Source organism: Coturnix japonica, chromosome 2, assembly GCF_054131305.1.
Source record: "Coturnix japonica strain WE chromosome 2, WE-NBRP24, whole genome shotgun sequence".
In the NCBI taxonomy this organism is placed as follows: domain Eukaryota; kingdom Metazoa; phylum Chordata; class Aves; order Galliformes; family Phasianidae; genus Coturnix; species Coturnix japonica.
Genome location: NC_140664.1, coordinates 133,646,050 through 133,665,469, shown reverse-complemented (window position 1 = coordinate 133,665,469; position 19,420 = coordinate 133,646,050). Strand labels below are relative to the sequence as shown.

The 19,420-nt window shown below is 41.7% G+C and overlaps 1 protein-coding gene across 1 annotated transcript in view; it reads left to right on the top strand.

Annotated features, from left to right (window-relative positions):
* The first annotated feature begins 972 nt into the window (after positions 1-972).
* GALNT11 (polypeptide N-acetylgalactosaminyltransferase 11) overlaps positions 973-19,420 on the top strand; it is a 32,099-nt gene continuing 13,651 nt past the window's right edge. The window contains exons 1-4 of the mRNA XM_015852861.3: positions 973-1,040; positions 13,907-14,239; positions 16,825-16,948; positions 18,329-18,495. Coding sequence (XP_015708347.1) covers positions 13,945-14,239; positions 16,825-16,948; positions 18,329-18,495 — 586 coding nt within the window. The 5' untranslated portion in view covers positions 973-1,040; positions 13,907-13,944. The remainder of the gene's footprint in view (positions 1,041-13,906; positions 14,240-16,824; positions 16,949-18,328; positions 18,496-19,420) is intronic.

Genomic DNA, 19,420 nt, shown 5'->3' with positions numbered 1-19,420 from the left:
CTATCAGATGGTGCAGGCAGCTCAAGTTGCTGGGTATGCTCAGAAACGCTTCCAGTCCTGACTATGCTGTGCAAGTCATCACTTAGTTCATTCCTAAACCTCACCAGGATTTACAAATCCCAAATGTCTTTCAGTTTCACACCTCAAATGACATGTCAAGTTCTGCACATATAGGGATGAGTGGTGAAGCTATCCCACCACCCTTTCATCGTTGGTTAGATCATTTACTCTGGATCTGAAAGATCTGAGGGTTCAGCCTCTCCATCTGAAATGATACGAACTCTTGCACATTAACTGTCAAGCTGACATTATTTCAGCATAGCTGTGGTTAATTTCTCTCAGCTCTCTCACCGTTCTGCAAGTGGTAATCACTGGGTCAAAAGAACAAGTGTGATAACAAACAATTAGGGCCTGATTTCAGGTTTTTCCCTTCTAAGGAAATAACCCACAACCCCTACAAACTCATTACTTCCCATAGCTTAATTAGTATTTAATTACACATGCAGAGCAGAACAGCTCTCAGAGGAGATCCTGTGAACACACTCTGCTGGGGCACACACACTATGTGCCAGGCTGGTATTTGTATTCCCCAAGGCATGAAAGGAAGTTAATCCCACATGTACCTGACAGCTCCACAGCAAAGAAAATCGAGACATTTAGCCCAAGTGTCTCCTGTCAGCCTAACCTCCGCTTGTTTCTTTTCTCCCATTCAGAGATCTATGATAAACACATCCAGATGCCACTCAAGGACATTTGCAGCCCGTTCAATGTCCTCCTCCCTCTGTGGCACAGTCTTTCCCTCATCCCCAGCTACTCTCCCCTCACAGCTCCGTGACCAAATCAACCTACACGAACCCCCGCCATCTTCTAGGCCCTTTTAGCCCCGCCCGTCATGGCGGCCGCGCCCCAGAGCATCACATGGCAGGGGCGGCCGGGGAGGGAGAAGGAGGAGAAAAAGGAGGAGAAAAAGGAGGAGTTACGTGGAGCCGGCGCCGCTGAGGGCACGGAGTGGGTTGAGGGGCCATGCCGCCACCGCCGCGGTGAGTTGGGGGGGACGGCGGTGTTGAGCCGAGTGGGGATTCGGGCGGTGGGTTACCCGGGTAGGGAGGGGGCGGTGAGGTTAAACCCGACCGACGGGGATGAAGCTCGGGGTTGGGGGCTGCGGGCGCCGGATGGAAGGCGGTGTAGTTTTGTTGTTGTTCCTGTGCTTTTCGGTGCATACGTTGTACCATCGAGGCTCCCTTTCTAAATGCGGGCTGTGTTACGAGGCTGGGATCCAACCCTTCTAGTGAGTTCTCGTGGCATTCTTCTTGTAGCTTGTAAAGGAGGCTGCGGCTGGAGGGAGTGACAGCAAACGACCCTCTGTGGGAGGCAGAAGAAGCCTCTGTCCTTTGGTTGTGCGAGGACGGGGCTCAGCTGCTCGGGCTGTGCTGGATCCCGGCCTGGCTGTTCTCTGCTCATAGGAGCCGAGTTCAGGCTGCTGCCTCTGCCTGTACAGGTGTGCTGAGCCCGGCTGCGGGAGGCCCAGCACCACCCCAGGTGTACAGCAGCCCTGGGAGAAAAGATCTCATGACCTGGCTTTGATGCTGCCCTGTCCATAATCCGTGCTTTATCCGTAGAGTTGCTTTCTGCTTGAAGGCTTGCTGAAATCTCCTAATTCTAGTGCTGCAATTACACAGGATCATCAGCACCGCACTAATACGCTTGTTTGCTCTGGAACATGCGTTGCAGCTTAGGTCAAATCCCTCCTTTCCTTGCTTAGAAAGAGCAGTCTGTAAGTAACATGAGATATTCTAAGTACTTTCTGGTCCGGCATTTGTGGTTGTATTTTGTTTTTCTTTTAGGGATCTCATCTGAGCAGTAACCTGCTCCCAGGTATCTCTGGTTAGATTAAAGCAACCTGTGTGCTCAGGGAAGGACACTAGCAATCCCCCCAGCAGTGTCTCTGCTCTCTGCATTACCTGCAGCTGTGAGTTAGTGCAGCTGGGATCCCCAGACCTGGTTTTAGAGCAGTACAAAGGACCAGGTGTTTCCAGATAAGAGGCTTTTGATTAGCACGCGATTGGCCTCCCTTGGTAAAGCTGTCTCCGCAGCACTGCATGCCTTCTGCATAAGCTTTGAGTCATCCCCGGGTACGATAAGCTCCTGTGGAGTTTTAGGAGCTCTTCTGCAGCAGGGAAGGAAAGTAATAGCGCTGCAGCTCTCGTGAGCCCTCATCTCTCAGCTTTGCAGGGGGAAGCCAGCAGGTTGCCTGACTTGTTATTAAGAGGTTCTCAGGGCAGATCCCAGTGCTTCTGCTTTCTAATGGCTTTGTTGTGGAGGACTCAAATGGATACTTTGTTATGCAAGGAAAAGAGTTCCTGGTAGGTTACTGTGTGTCCGGAGACAGAATGAGTGGCTGTCAACACCCTCCTCCTAGTAACAGTAAATAATAGTATGATGGTATAATGGTATGGCAGTAAATAAAGGTATGATGAGTGTATTAAGCTTTCTGGAAGGATGGGAGCCCCCAAACAGCATGGAAAGGGGAATGAAGGTGAATAATGAGTATGTAGAAAGCAATTACTGTTGAAATAACAGTTTTAATGGCAGACAGTGTGTGTAGAGCAGAGCAAGCTGTGTATTAAATGGATGGGAAGACTAGGAGTATATGAGCAGATGTTTAAAGTGAGGAATTTGGATCTTCAAGTAAGAGAATAGCATACAGCAGGGGCAAAAAGAACAGAGGGCGGATCGGTCTTACTGAAGTTACCTTAGGGTTGCATGAAGGATTGCAACCTTGAAGAGTAGGAGAAGGTCGCAATTCTTTTTTGTAGCAATTCAGCTTATGGACTTGCTAAGCTGTTCCATCTCTCTGGCCAGGCAGCACTGGTATCACTAAGCTTCAGTTATGATTTAATTTGGAGAGATGCTGCTCTGTGTTTTCTGTCTATTAAAGAGCAAAAAATATGCTCGTGTGCTTCAAGTACAGAAATGCCTGTGTTTTGGTGTTTTTTTTTCCTCAAAAAAGTATTACAGAGGTAAAGTCTGTTTCAATCCTCGTTAAAATGAGAAATGCAAATACTCTCCTGATCCTTATATAAGGCTCCAAAACACATGGTGGCTTATGATGATAAATGCATCTGCTGTTGCAGCTACTGTGTTAATGTATGCTATCAGTATGAAGGCTTTGGCTCTTAAACTGGTGTTTAGCAGCATGAGAAAATGCATTTGTTTGGCTCGTGTTGTATCAAAGTTAATAGTGTTTTTCACCCGTGCTCCGGCATGTTTCTCTTGTGAGTTAGTATTGTCTAATAATTAGTGTAAATACTTTGAATGCTGTGAAAATTGCAACAAAGCATCTTCAAATTTCATACTGAAAGCTGTGTGTGAGCAAGGAATAGGTGTGCAGGCTTTAGGTGTTGCTTGCAGGTAGGTACTTGGATGCCTCTACCTGGCATGGGGCAGGTGAACTGCTGTGGTTTTATTTCTTCTGGTGGTAACTGCTGTGTAAGATTCTGCATTTCTGAGAGTGAGCCTTTGCCATGACTGATGAATGATACCTTATTGGCTCTGCTGCAGTGGTATGCGTGCTCTGATCCCTCTTGCCATTGAGCAAGCCAATGAATAGAAAGGACTTCTTTTACTGTGCAAGAGGGAAGGAGTACACACATAGAGAAATACTGCAGAGCTGCTAATGTGAGGTACCTTACCTGCAGTAAATTCTAGTGTCATTCCTATGGCTTTCACTGTGAGATGCAGCATCATTTAAGATGTCTAATTTTAAAAGGACAGGCTCAGTTAATAGACTTGCAGAGGCATGCAAGAAACAAGGTACCTCAGTAAATGATGGCTGTGTGCCATGCTGATTTAAACATAATGGATGTTAAGAGTGCATTCAGATGTCTTGTTTTTAGTTTACATGAAGTTGTTAAAGAATTATCTGGCTAAATGGCTTAGATTTGCTTCTGCAGGCAAGGATTAAATGAGATGCTGTAAACCTCAAAGTTAGCCTGGACTAAAAAAGATCCTTTTCCAGGAAGAACTGAACTCTATCCCATTTTGATATACATCCCCTTATGAATAATTCTTTGGAGGTATTTTGACTATTTTGCTGATTCTTTTAACGTAGCACCAAGAGCAGAGAACTTTACAGGCTCTGCTGATATCTCATGTATGTGTGATGCAGTTTGCTTTCTAGAACTGCATTCTTTACTTTTCTGTTTCTTGGAATACCCAAACTTTGTCGGTTGGCATCTTATCTCTTGCATCAGCAGACACTGAGACTCATTGCATGTGAAACCAGAGGAGTCTGAGTTCTGGGTTATGTGCTGAATGTTCGTGCTATCACTGTACTGGAAATTGGCTCCTAGTGAAGTGGGGAAAATGTGCTGTTGATCCTATTGCAACATCCACGATTTCAACATCAAAATCGTGAGAATGTTTTCACATTAAAATCATTGGCAATAGATAAGTAGAAGTGGCTAATGGGGGGTAGAGAAATGCTACACAACCCTTTCCTCAAAGGAGGCTCTTTGGAAGAGTAGTAAGTGTGTCTGTAAGATCACGTAGAAGGAAATGAAAGGGCAATCTATTTTTTGGCTTAATTTGTAGAATCACAGACACGGGTTGGAAGGGACCTCAAGGATCATGAAGCTCCAGCCCCCCCTGCCTGGCAGGGCCACCAAACTTGTAGAAGTTTCCTTTCCATAGAGCATGAAATCTCTTTGCTAATGATTCATCGCTCTAATCCAGTGGTTCAAGTCCACTTTTTTCTTTTCAGACATGTGCCAATACAAGTTCTGTTTGCTGATGTATTTGAAAAGCCCCTGCCCTACTGTCAAATTCAATACTTAGCATGATAACTTTTAGTTTGGAAGCATAAGTGTTTTTTCATTGATTCTGTCCATAGATACAGTTGTAGCAGCAATGGTAGATGCCTTTTCTGTTACTCTGAACTGTATTTTGTTTAGAAGAGGAAAAACAGGGTGTCTTACCTGCAAGAGTTCAGTAAAACTCATAAATTGGCTTGGAAGAGCAATTACTACTCCACTCAAAGTTTCAATTGTTATTTGTATTATTTAGAATCACCAAGGTTGGAAAAGACCTAAAAGATCATCCAGTCCAACCGTTCACCTATTACTAATTGCTCCAACTAAACCCCGTCCCTCAACACAACATCCAGTCTTTATTTCTGCTTACTGTGACCTTGAAACCTTTGATATGTTTGCCTTAATGCAGCATTCAGGTTTAAAAAGCAAGTATTGAGACAGCAAATTTGAGGATCTCATTAAAATCCATAGCTGAGCAAATATTTCAGCCAGAACATCCTGTGGTTTCATTGCATACCTTAATATATGGTTGTCTTGGCTCACTCCATAAGCTGAGGAGAGGTGCTGGTTTGTATACTTGGGCTTCCTCTCCTGTGTTGATGGCTGGAGACGTGAGTGAGAAAACAGGAGAAGTAAGGAAGAACTGGTATGTGGAGATTACTGCAAACTTCTGTTGTGAAAACAGATCCAAAACAAAAATGATGATGGGTTGTTTGGTCTTCTTGGGAAAGAATTCCCTACCGGAAAACATGAAAGTCCCTTGTTTTGCTGTTCCAGATGGCACAGCTACTGTGGATTCTGTGCTAATGCTTGAAGTAAAAACTTAAGTGACCTTTGTTTCTGGACATCAGAAATGCAAATAAATGTTGAGTTCAGTTAAACCTGTGTTTTTACTATTTCTTTCAGTTTTTCTCTTTGACTTATCAATGGCCAACCATGCAGAACTCACAATGTAATACATTAAAGGTCTTCCTAAGATTATTCCCTCTCTTAACAGCACAGAGAGCTCTAACAGAAATTAAGAAATCCTATTAGTTGAGAATGAGTTAAATATTTTCCTATTTGTCAGCTTTTGTGAGGTTTAAACCATGGTTTGTTTTAACCCTGCTCATGTAACTACTAGGTTTTGTTACAAACAGATAATGTGTATGTGTACTAATATCAGGTATTCCAGCTCCATAAAGGTGTTTGGTGCAGGGTAGAATTATGGAGCTGATTATGGAACCTTTTCCAACTCAGGTTGGGAAAGGCCTCTAAGAACACTTAGTCCTACTGTCAATGTATCCCCACCATGCCCACTAATGGGGTCCCTCAGTGCCACATCTCCAGGGACAGTGATCCCACCACCTCCATGAGAAGACCCCCAAGCTGCAGCAATAGGCACAGCCTTGAGTTGCTGTCTGGTAGCAGCTTCTGGCATATAATTGTAAGTGAATATAGTGCGTGGGGTGCGAACATAGCACTTCTGACATGTTTTTATGTAAGTTTCTGTGTATTGAAAAGGAAAGTCATCTAGGAAAAGAGAACTGAATCAGCCTTGTGTGAGTTGCGGGAAATAGACTTGGAGGTCTGTGAATGAGTCCTTGTAATCTAATGCTGGAGGGCAAGATGAAACCTAACCATTCTCATTAAGTCAGCTTCCCAGAGTTTCTAGTTTTGTAATACTAGGAAATAACTTAATTGCACCAGGCTTGCATTTAGTACAAGTTCAGGTACAGTATTTTGCAGAAATTCTGGTCTGAATTTGTAGAGGTGTTTTAATATATAATTTTTGTATGCAGCTGTTGATTTCAGTACTGAATTCCCCACAAGGGGATGTTTGCTTGGAGAGAACTGCACTGCTGGGATTTAAAGGAAGACTTGTGCAGAATGCACTGTTGAAGGTCAGTGGTTACAGGCTTAAAACTGAGCCCATCAACCCCAGTTTTCACTGCCCCACTCCAGCGTAATTCCATGAGGTCTGTTTTATTGCCAGGATTCCTACCAGCATTTCTGGTGGGAGGGCTGAACAGTTTGTGTTTGTTTCTTAGATTTGGAAAACATTGTGAATGGCTGGAGGGGGGGGAAGAAGTTGCAACCACTTCTGATTAAAAAAGATTCAAGACTCATTTGAACAGATATCGTACCTGCTAAACTTTATTAAGGATGTGGAAACCTTATACAGTTACTACTGGTTTGGATAATGAGGAGTAAAGGAGTTTTTAGAACTGAAATTTGTGTGGAAGCTTAATGATGGCTTTCTCTAGCATGACTGAGATCCAGTCCATTGGTGTTGTAATGAGAGATTCCTTGGAAAGACATTGATTATGCTTTTCTGGGTAGCAGCAGTGAAATGATTGCTGCAAAATTTGTTTTCTTGCATTTGTATTTTTATTCCTGTTCTTTTGAGCTCTGTAGGCATAATATGAAAGGAACAGGTAGGTAGATTTGAGATGCTGAGCAAAGGCACTAAGCAGCTTACTTACGCATAGCTGACCTTGTACGCTCTCTTACAGTGTAGCACTGAGGATCTTTCAACTAATATTTAGATCTTTAATAGGAGAGAGGTGCATTAAAGAAATTATCAGCGTGGTTTTTAACCCTACTTTGTTTTTAAGTTGTAAATAAGAAGGAAGAACTGCATTGCAATACACAGGCACCTTTCCTTGGAGGCAGTACTTGAACATCTGGGATTCCTTAAAAGCTGGTTTTGTAAATGAAAAGCAAGTCCCGTTATTTCAGTTAGAAGAAAGCGTCTATTAGCAAATAAAAGGGAGAAGGTATTTTCAGGGCTACATGAATGGCATGACGTATATTTATATGCCAGGTGGCTGAAAGTAACATCCAGCAGAGCAGCCCTGTAGTGCAGCATACTTGCTAGAGATTCCTTTAATCCCATGCAATTGTCCTTTGGACAATGAGGAGCTTTCCTGGGGGGGGGAAGGACATTGCAGCAGAACAAAACTAACTGTTATATGGTGCTTAGTTACTCAGTGCTGGGATTTTCATAAGCTCGTATTTCTAAGTCCAAATGTACTTGCTGACTGTAATCGCTAACTGGGCTGCTATGTTAATTTTCTTGATGCTCTGTTGTGCTACTGCTTGTAACCAGACCTGGTAGGTTGTTAATGAGAGACAGAATCTCATGAAACTACTTCATTCCAAACTCAAAGTACCGTTGTTTAGGTTTTCAGCAATTCAAGCAGCTATTCTCTCTATGCATCTTTCTTTCATTATGAAGTATAATGAACATTATTGGTATTTTAAGACTTTCTTTTCCTGCTAAGCGTTGATCAAAACTTGTATTTGTTCCAGCAGGATTTATTTTAGATGGTGTGACGTGGATTTCTATAGTTGTGCTGAAATGACTAAACTTGGATCCTAAAGCTTTTAAAGTTGCATTTAGAAGTGATTTACGGTGACTCATTAAAAATAGATCTTTGTATGTCATCTCATTAAAATGAATGTGAGCAATGATGTTATACAGGAGGACAGCTTGTGGCTTATAGCGTATTTCTCTGAGAGTTGCTGGAGCTAGATTAGTCTGGTTTTAGCTCTTCTGTTCTCCCACGCACTGTAACAAAGAGTGCAGCTCTGTTTGGGGTGTCCCTATCCCTGCAGGTAGGAGCAGGCTGCTGTCAGGTCCATGCTGGGTCCTTTCCAGCTGCCCCCAGCCAGGGAGCTTCTGTCCTGATGTCAAGCTGTTGATGCTAATGCTTTTTTGGAAGTGCAATATTGGTAGCCAATATTGGTAATCCACTCAGGTATTTATCCAAGTACTCTGTAGAAAGATGAAAATAATGTTGTTTTACTGGAATACTCCTCTAAAATATGAAGATTTTTGTAGAATTGCAGGGGTTGAAAGGGACCTCAAGAGATCATCAAGTCCATCACCCCTGCAGAAGCAGGTACCCTACAACAGATTACACAGGTAGGCATCCAGATGGGTCTTGAATATCTCTGTAGGAGACTCTACAACCTCTCTGGGCAACTTATTCCGATGCTCCATCACCCTCAGTGAAAAGGAATTCTTATGTTACTGCGGAATTTCCTATGTTCAAGTTCTAGGCCTTCCTAACCTATCAGGTGTCAGCCAATCCTTCCAGCAAGTGTGCTGAGGGTGAACTCTATTCCTTCATCCAGATTGTTAATGAAGATGTTGAAGAAGACTGGACCTGGAACTGACCCCTGGGATACACCACTAGTTACAGGCCTCCAACTAGACTCTGTGCCACTGATGCCAACCCTCTGAGCTCTGCCAGTCAGCCAGTTCTCAGCCCACCCCACCATCCACTCACCTATCCCACATAGTTCTAAGTTTCATAACAAGGATGTTGTGGGAGATGGTATCTAACACCTTGCTGAAGGCAAAGTGCACAACACCTTCTGCTGTCCCTCCCCATCTGCCCAGACACTGATTACATCACAGAAGGCTATCAGCTGGTCAAGAATGATTTCTCCTTGGTGAATTGATGTTGACTACTCCTGATAACCTTTTCTTCCAGTTGCTTGGAGATGGCATCCAGAACAAGTTGCTGGATCACATTTTTGGGGGTGGGAATGAGGCTGACTGGCCTGTACTGTATCTTTTATACATAGCATATACATAACATACAATTATACATCTCTACACTGTCTTGCAGAAGGAAATTTGGGTAGTATAAGTGCCTTTTTCTTTTTAAGTGAAGCTATTCTTGGAAAAACTTCAAGCAGAGTTGAAGGATTTCTCAAATAATTCCAACTGCTGTTTCAAAAATCTTGAGGTTAATCTGATCCTCTGTTTGACCTCTGACAAACATGAGTTTTGGCATGGCTGTGAAATATCTAGTCATACGGTGTGTTTACTAAGTTGCTGAGGTTAATCCAAGCAGATGTGGTGTCTAAGCTGTGGCTGCTCAGAGATCCTGTAGCTGCTTTCTCTCTGTTAGCCAAAATATTGTGAAATATAGTTGGCATTTTCTTCATTAAAAATATTGAAGGCTCATACACTGGGTCACTGTTAGAGCTGCACGGGTTCCTAACAGCAAACTCTTCCAGTCTGTCTAGGGGAACAGAGCGCATCAGTGTTGGGCAAATTGTTAATCAAATGTAAATGCTTGGGGTTGCATGTGTGAACTGAATTTTGTGATGGTGCTGTAAGGAACCTACATGAAGTCAGAGCAATGTGGAAAACAGTGCTGTGCAGTAATCACTGCAGCTGGAGCAATGATTACTGGCAGGTTGGCTCCTGGAGCTTTTCATCTCTGCTATTGATTGACTTTCAGGGAGTTTTACTAAGTTACTTATAACTTTTATACTTGGAGAAGAAATTAATAGTTGACTACATCTGCAAGGAAGTGAGATCTCTGCAGTGGAATCTGTCAGGATTAGAGAGGAATATTTTGCTCTTGGCATTTCTGGCATGATGTCGTGCAAACTCAGTTCTTCCTGAGGCTTTGTCAAAGGGAGAAAACTGTCTGGCAATAAATATGGCAGTCAGAATAGAGAGAGAGAGAAGGGAGGGTCTGAAAGTCAGAATATTTGGTTAGATTTCATTATTTGGGTTAGAAATGTACGGAATGCTATGGATTGCTCTATAGATATATTCTCAGTAGGTACAGGGGGCAGCTTTTAAAAGCATTTGTTTTTCTCCATCTGAGTCACCCCGGTTGCCTCCAAAATGGACCATAACTTCCTGATACAGGAGATGCTGCCACCTCAAACAATTTGTCTGGCTTATGGATTCTCTTCATCTGTTCTGAATGGATTCTGAAGTATCCCAGTGCAAGCAGCTGTAAACCCCATTTATTGCTAGGATGCTGTATGTGTTAATGAGGTCTTGTAAAATACTTCAAGATGTGATCATAGCTCTTTATTATTCCTGTGTTACTGAGGGGGAGGAACTGTCTTCTGTTCGTTGTGAAGGTTGACTCACATTTGTTTTTGGTTTTTGTTTTTTTTTGTAAAAGAATTATTTGAGATCTTCTGGAAACTCTCTTTTGGCAGCTGTGTTGCTTTTCAGTAATAGAGGGGTGAAATGCTTTAGACCCTTTGTGGGGGGAGATTGGAGACACATGTGGCAGTTGTCCCTGTGACTCTGGAGCACCTCAGAGCAGTTATTCTGGCCATGGTATTTTGAAACAAGTGAAGCTTGGTGTGTTGATGAAGGCAGGGATGTGTTGATGGGATTGTACACATAAGAGTGTATGGCTGGAGAGGGTCTCTTGGCTCCTCAGGGCAGGTCACATACAGAACCTCGTGTGTAGTGCTTGAAGAGTTGGTAGAAATGGTTGAAATCCATATGAAGCCAGTTGTGTAAATGCTCAACTACTATGAGGTAAACTACTCAACCCTGATTTTCTATTCTAGACAGTGTTTTATGTTTTCTTCCAATCTGCTTTCAAAGTTAAGTCTCTAACAGAACATTTGGAACTTAGAGGAAATAAATAATGGCTTTGTATTTTCCTGCCAAATGTATTACCAAATGTCTTGGTTGAATAGCAAGCTACTGAAAGGGCTTCGTTTCTGCATTGTGGAGGTTCTGTCACTTATTTTAAATGCAATTTTTCAACCTTTGTGTCCTTTCACAAAGCTGCAAAACGGCAATGGAGGGGAAAGCGAAGCAGTTCTGCCCTGGGAAAGAACACATGGAATAACATCATGCTCAGGTTTGTGCTTGTGTTTGCAAGAGCAATCTGGCAGGTCTCTAAGTGTGATCTTCAGGCTGGTCAGAGGGCCTTCAGGAGATGGAAGGGATGGATGATGGTGATCTTTTCACTCCAGTGATTACTCATTTATCCCTTTTCATTTGAATGTCTGATTTTGGGCACAGCAAACCTTGTGTCTGGATTTGCTTCAACAGCAGCATGAACTCTGAGCTGTAAAACAGATCAGAGAAGTTGAGGAGAAGCTTGTTTCACAATGAATTCTGCTTTGTGTCCAGTACTCCTGCTGTTATCTGTGATAGCAAGGGTGAGATCTGGTTCTCCTGTACAAACCTGAGCATGGATATAGCTTTACTTAACTTTGAAATGAAAAAGTTGTTTCTGCTGCAGGAATTATGTTTCTATGAATTGCTATCTCATTAGAACAGTTCTGTTCCACAGCACAAGTACGTGTGCCACAATGTTGGACTGCACATCTGTGTTACCATAGCAAATGGCAAAACAACTCCTGCAGGTTTTGTGGAGCAGTGTTAGACTTGGACAAGACTTGCTGCAGATGACCTGCTTGTGGCTGTGCAAGAAAAAACTGGCAAATACCCAGATCTCTGAGTGTTAATTGTCTGCAGACTGTCTGGCAAGAAGAGTAACTATAATGCAAAGATATATTTGTGCATCTAATCTTGCTTCTTTGCAACTCCAGTGCTTTTTGAGAGCCTGGATTTGCTTTATTGTGCGGTAATTGACCAGTCTTAGCGCATGCAATAAGGTATTGGAGTCTGGTGATCTGCATCTTTCTAGCTGCTAAACCCATTGTGTTAGCTAGAATTAGGGTTTTTTTGGAATCACTTATGTCCCAGAGCATTTGTTGCCTGACTAATTTCATGGCCTCCTGCTTAAGCAGTGAGATTTATGTGTGGCAGTGTTAGAGCCTGTTTCACAGTGCATGCAATTTGTCCGCATGCACGGAATCAGTGTGAGATTTAAACCCTGTTAAAGAGCTTTAAAAAAGTCTTTGGGTTTAACTGCTGCATAGAGATATATTTTGTCTTACAGAAGTGAAGGAGTTTAACTTGGTAAGAATAACAGGTAAATGGTTTTTGAGGAGGATTTTTTTGCTTCATTCTACATCGTGGAAATGTTCTTTTTCAGAACAGAGATAATGACTTGCTGCAGTCTGTGAAAATGAAGTTTGAATTTTTGGATGCAAGTCACTTTAAGACTTGGAATTATACTGCCAAAATGAGTGGGATCCAGATAGATTTCTTTGGGATCATAATGCCTTCTACCTCTGTTTAGTACTTTTCTCTATTGCAAAGGGAATATTCTGTTTGTACTCGTAACTGTAGTTGAGGTTTGTTCTTTGCCAGCATGACCTGAGGACTTCCCTTAGTTCCCAACATCTTGAGAAGCCTGAGAAATACATTAGCATAAACCCTTGATCCCTCCCCCCATCCCCAGTACTTTGTTTTCTTAATACAAATGTTTTCCTAATTAAATAGGTGGCTAAATGTTTTCTTGACATATTGCTACTATGCTAATAATTCACTGTGTTTAGGTAATGATGAGAGAAATCTAATTCTTGGAGGCTTTTTTTCTTTCTGAAATTTGGGAACCAGGCCTTGTTTAGACAGGAGAGACTCCAAACAGTTTACCTGATTCTCCAGGGCTGTAAATAAAACTTTATCACCAGTTTCACAAGCTTCATTCCAGGGCTTTGCTTACTTGAGTAATTGCCAATATACTTTGGGCAAGTGGTGTTAGTGGTGGGATACCTACAGGAAAACTCTGGTTTGCTTCCTTTCAGCTTCAGGTGGGCATCTCCTCCAGGGAGGATGGAATCTATTCCACAGTCTGCACATGTCTATAGGGAGCCAGTGAATTTCCTTGAAGGTTTTTATTCTTTTGCTATTCTATCAGTGCTTGTTTTCTTTATCAAGAGAGTCTGTAATTGTCACTGGTACTGTGTCTTAGCTAGATTGCACTCTGATTTCTGGGATGCTCGTGATGGTTGGTGTTCTTAAATTTGGAATGAAAGGGGAGTTAACTATTTTGGTTTTTGAGTCTTTGTTCTCTCATTCCATATTTCAAAGTAGGAGCTGAGAGCAAGAACCAATTCTTTGGTATGTACTTAAATAGCGATTTGTTTAAGTGAACGTAGGCAGATGAAGAACATAATGTGGTGGAAGAAAGATAATTACATAACTGCTCTGAGAGAATTAATTGCGTACCCTTAAGTGCAATGTGTCACTTGGCTGTTAGTGATTGTTTGCTTCATGTTTTAAAGCAGTTGTGGCCACATGTGTTGACCAACCGTGGTCATGCTTCTTAACTGGGAAGTGAAGAGGCATTTCATTAAGGTCTGATGTTCATGTTACAAAAATATTTAATGGAAGAGTAATGGCTCGAATGAACTTCATTAATGTATAAATTAATAGGCACTGCTCTCAAAATGTGTTTCTTATTCTCTTTCAGGTAATTGAGAATGGGTCCTCAACGATGCTGAGTGTACAATGGGAAGTGTCACGCTTCGCTATTTCTGTTATGGGTGCCTTTTCACATCAGTGACCTGGACACTTCTGCTCTTTGTTTATTTCAACTTCAGTGAAGAGAACCAGTCCTTCAAGAATGTGCCCGTCAAGGGGCTGGAACCTCAGAAGCCATTTCCAAAAAAATTCTACCCCCGTTTCACTCGGGGGCCAGTTAATGTACCTGAATTGCAACAGAAAGAGAGTAAGTTTAGAAATCCTCTTAGAAATCATGTCCAGGATCCAGTAAAGGGGGAGCGAGACTTCTCTCCTGAAATGGGTGAGTGCTTTTTGGTGTGGGTGACAAAAGAGTACAAGTAGAAAATGAACTTTGTTTGTTAGAAGGATTTCAGGGTAAAACTGAGTAATAAGGTAGTTCTGGTGTTAAATGTAGGTGGTACTAGTGGCTAGTGACAGTGGCTACCTGTCTTTCATGTCTTTCTCCTGTATTGATTAGGCTCAAATACATGAACTTTTACTAGCCACAGAGAAGCTCTGATCTTATGCAGCAATTTAAAGTAGCTTGATAGCAATACATAATGAAGATGACCATTGATGTGGGGAGTATTGTTGGAGTATGAAATTAGCCTAAAAAAAATGTGAGGGGGACAAAACTGTAATGCGAGGTTGACTGAGATGATTGTGATTATGGTCAATTCCTGCTTATTTTGTACCAGCAAAAATCTGCATGTTTCACTGGAACATATTTCATCAATGAGATTGTTTAGGTTTGTGTTCCTAACTAAAATGCTTTCTGTTTTCTGCTGTATTTGAATATGCACTGGCTATTAGCCTGTGAATTTGCTTCAAGTCTGGAGGTACATACTGAGTGTTATAATATTGGTATCTACTGCTTTGGGGGGAATTGTCATAGTACATTCCATAGTCAGGAGCTTAATAGTTAGATCCAGCCAAACTCTTTTTGTCATTACTGTATCGTCTGCTTTAAAAGTTTGGAGACCTTTAACAAGCTTGAGTGTTAGGCTTGTGTGTGTATGTGGAGAAACACCCTCCAAAACAAAAATGGTAATTTGCATTGCCTTGTGGCATTACAAATGTTTATTAATTCATTGCAAAAACCTCAAGAGCCAAGTGGGGTGAAAGCCAGTCCAGAGGTGGCCACTTCTTTCCAACTATTCAGTGCTGGCCAGGAAAGAAATTGGAGCTTTTCAACTGAGAAGTCCCTTGATCTTCAAACAGAGCGACTGGTTTAGTTGGTGAAAGCCAAGGTGATTTATAGTGCCAGGATAAGCTCTACATGAATCATGAGGAGACAGCTGGTACTCTGTTTGAATTAGATCAGTGCTGCAGGAAGGGGCTTCATGCCTCTCTGGGGTAGGGCAATGGTGAACATGCAAAGAAAAGAAAAAGAAGGAAAACCAGGACAACGGAAGGACTGGCATGTGATGGCCAAGCCAAAAACACTGTTCTGGTAGAGTAATGTGTCTTTTCTTTGCTACCTTATGAGATCCATGTAACACTGCTGAAGTCAATCCTGAGCAGGTGTTTCCATGGCAAATCTTCTTTTCCAGGGACTTATATCTACTGTTCGGACTGAAAACACCTTTCAGGTGTTTTGCATGTTGCTCTTAATGAGAATGTTTTAAAAATTATTAGCATTTCTTCTTGTCTGTATTCAGAAGATCAGAATAAAGTAGCTAGTAGTAGACTGGGAGTTGTAGGGGATTGGAATCTGGATATCTGGATGCAGACGTTCCTCTGTAAGGTGGTCTTGCTGTACCCATTAGTAGATTTTGTGTTGAAACAACTGGTAATACACAGCTCTGCTCTGAAGGCCAACCAGGGGTTGTCCTTAAGCTTGAGATTTTTCTTTGCATCTTCTTATGCTCTTTATTCTGTTTTTTTAACCCACTGCACTTTCCCTGTATTTGAGCTCAGTTTGCTTTTGCACAGCCGTCAAAAACTCAGTGTGAGGAATGAGAAGAGTCTGGGAGGTTTGATTTTATTCTGTTTTAGAGAGAAGGCAAAGGAGTGAGAGATTGCTGTCAAAAACAACTGTAGGGAAGATGCAGCAACTTGTGGTGTGCTCTTACCACTTCCTTCTGCTTTTATTATTTTGTAGAAGGATTCATTTGAAGCACCTTAATATTTTGCTTTTCTTCACCCTGGTAAGCATTTGGCTCAGTGAGAGTGGAACCCTGGCACTAAATCAAGGCAGGCACGATGGCATTCAGGATTTCACCTTGGCCTCTGGCAGTGTACTTATTTATACTAACAATTGCTGCCTCTGCTGTGCTCAGCAACAGCTGATGCTTCTGCTAAAATAATCAGCAAAGGAACAGCTCGCTTTATTGCTATTTTATTTGTTGTCAGGGTCTCAAGTGAGAAATAAGAAGTTGCCGGTTCTGTCATAGCTATTTTTATTACTGCAGGCACAAGAGAACTGTATGGAATTGGAGCTGCTACTGTGAGGGCTTTTCTCCCACTGCAGCTGTTTTTTTGGTTATTTTTTTTCCCCTCTCTCAAAAATTCCACTTCTAGACCTGGACAGGTGCTCATTCATTGTGTGAGCTGTCTTTCCTGTCTTTGATGTTGTTTGGTGGTGCTGGGAATGAGAGGCCATTTAGGAGAAGGGAATGTGTCTGTTATGGCAATAAATACAATGAAGTCATCAGTTCAGATGAAAACTTTGTGTTATAACTACACAGATTACTAAATCACTGCTTATCTGAGGGGTAACAAAATCAGTTGAGCAAAAATATGTTCCACAAAACCAGAGAGTAAAGGAATTTCTGAAGAGCATGATTGGCTTTAGGGAAAGCTAAAGTGTACTTTTCAATCCTTGATCATTTCCAGTGGATACTTCAAGTCCTTTTAACTGATCTCAGTGTGTTCCTTTTGCAGGAATGATTTTCAATGAAGAAGATCAGGAGGTACGAGACTTGGGCTATCAGAAGCATGCTTTCAATATGCTCATCAGTAACCGGCTGGGATACCACAGGGAGGTACCTGATACAAGAGATGTGAAGTACGTATGATCATTCAAACACATATCATATTCATTTATTTTATGAGCTGTTTTCGTAGCTCTGCTCTCTGTTACTTTAAGTATACTACAATACTTTTTTCTCCCAACCTTTATTTTTGATGTTACAAGTACTGTAATTATCAGAAGAGATGCTATAATTCTCTTCAGTATCATTGAAAACTGGATGTTAAATGTTCAGGTGCTCAAGTTGATGAGTGTTCTATGGGGAAGGTGCTTTCACCTTATGTAGTGCTTGACATTTGTTGGAAGCCCACAGAGGATAAGTTAGATGAATAACTGGGGAGAAGAGCTTTCTATTTCTGAATTTGTTTGGTAGCTGAGTGGCACTGCTGGATAATCTGTTTTATTATAAAACAGGATTTTTCTTTAATCCACACAGTGCATATGGAAAAAAATCATTGCAGTAACAAAATGATAAGAAAAAACAACACTGAAATGAGGGGGAGAAAAAAGCCTGCTTCTGTTTTTCTAGTGGTTGCTCTGGTGTGGGTCAAGGTACTTGATGAAATCCCTCCCAAGAGCTGAATTCACACCAAGTCAATGAATGCTTCTTTTCTATACAACTGTTTCCATTTATGGTTTTTCTTATTTTTGTTGGATTCCCTCGCACCTGGCATCTTCAAATGGCATTAATCTGTGATAATGTAGCCTACTAGAGGTTATGGATAAAATTTGGAAGTAAAATGAACTTCTGCCTTGAGTGAGATTCAGTGAGGAGTTTAAGATGTCTATATTTAGTTATCTGTGTGTTAGTCAGTTGTCTCTACTGTTATTACATTTAGCAGAGATCCAGCCAGTGTAGTTAATGGAGCATACACAGCTCTTCAGCTAACAAAATGCACTTCTCTGCTTTAGGGTGAGCTGAATGCTGTCTAGACTTCCTTGACAGCATTGACCAGATTTGAGTGTCTTAATCTACAGGCTGGATCCCAGTGTTTGGTTGTCTAAACAAGTATTTAGCACTATTGGAGATACTCTGGAATATCCAATCAGCTCTCCAGTGACTGGGCAATAGATGCATTTGTCATATATGCCATTCTTGTACATACCTGAGCCACCTTACAGTACTAAAAGTACTCTACTAGGTAGTGTTTTGATAGCTGAAATAAGCCTTTAGTATTTACTCTTGTTATGTCTTAAGGATCCGTTATTCTCCTTACCACTACAATCTATCATATTCTGCTTCCTAACAAGTAGCAGTGTTAACTGTAAGTTTGTATTTATATGGAGAGTAACTTATGCTTAACCCTACTGTAGACATTAAATATTGGATATAAACACTCTATGACATTCAAAGAGTGACATAGCCCTTTGGAGATCCCACAGTTAACAAAATAAGCACTATATTTCTGTTGGCAGGTGTAGAGAGAAATCCTACCCTTCTGATCTGCCATTTGCCAGTGTTATCATCTGTTTCTACAACGAAGCACTTTCTGCCCTGCTTCGCACGGTGCACAGTGTCCTGGATCGCACTCCTGCTCACCTTCTTCATGAAATTATTTTGGTGGATGACAACAGTGAACTGGGTGAGAACCTTTTGGAAATACTTTTGTGAGAGCTTATACTTCTCAGTTTTCCTGTATCCTCCTGTGCTTTACTGACTATCTGGCTTAATGTAGAATATTTGAAACTAGTTTTTACTGCTGTCTGTATCTGAAAAGTCCTAGCTGCTACAGATGCAAGATATTCCATTATGCTAGAATGTTATCCACTTTGACACTGGTGCCATTTTCCTGATGAGCTTTGTGTTATGTGGATTTAACCATACAAAAACTGGTTTTGAAGTTAATAATGAGTGGTGTCCAAACTACTCAAGTGCTCAGAGCAGATTATTCAACTCAGAAAATTGCTCGGGCCAATCCTGCCCATGAATGCTTCTGAAAGGTGTTGAATGCAGGGATTACATGCTGAGGACTAACAAATAAGTGGATGTGGCACTATGGAAACAATGTGTTGTTTTGGGTTTTTTTTTATACTTGCTTGGCATTACAGGATGATGGAGTGCTGGGGTCAGAACTCAGCTTTTGCTGGAAGGGCTCTGCATGGCTCTTGCACAGCCTCTTGTGGCCACCCTAGGGGTAGCTATTGCTGGTTCTCCACCGAGTCCATGCCGTGCCCCAGAGGGCACCTTGCAGAGCTGCATTGCTCTTAGAAGATTAGTACTTCAGCATTTTTCTCTTACGCGAGGCAAAAAGCAAAATTAGATGTAATCCAGAGATTTTGGCATCTCAAATGTTGTATGCCAGTTGAGGAATGCATTACTCCAGCAGGACTTGCAAGTAGGATTGTGCAAGTTGCCTGCCTCTATTGAAGTACAAACTTTTATGCATTTTCAAAATGATTTTAAGTGGTTCTTTAGTACGTAGGATCTTTATCTCATATGTTGGTTTCCAAATTAAGGTCTCAGTTGCTCTGTGAGGTTGAGATGCATCTTTTGTAGAATTAAATTCT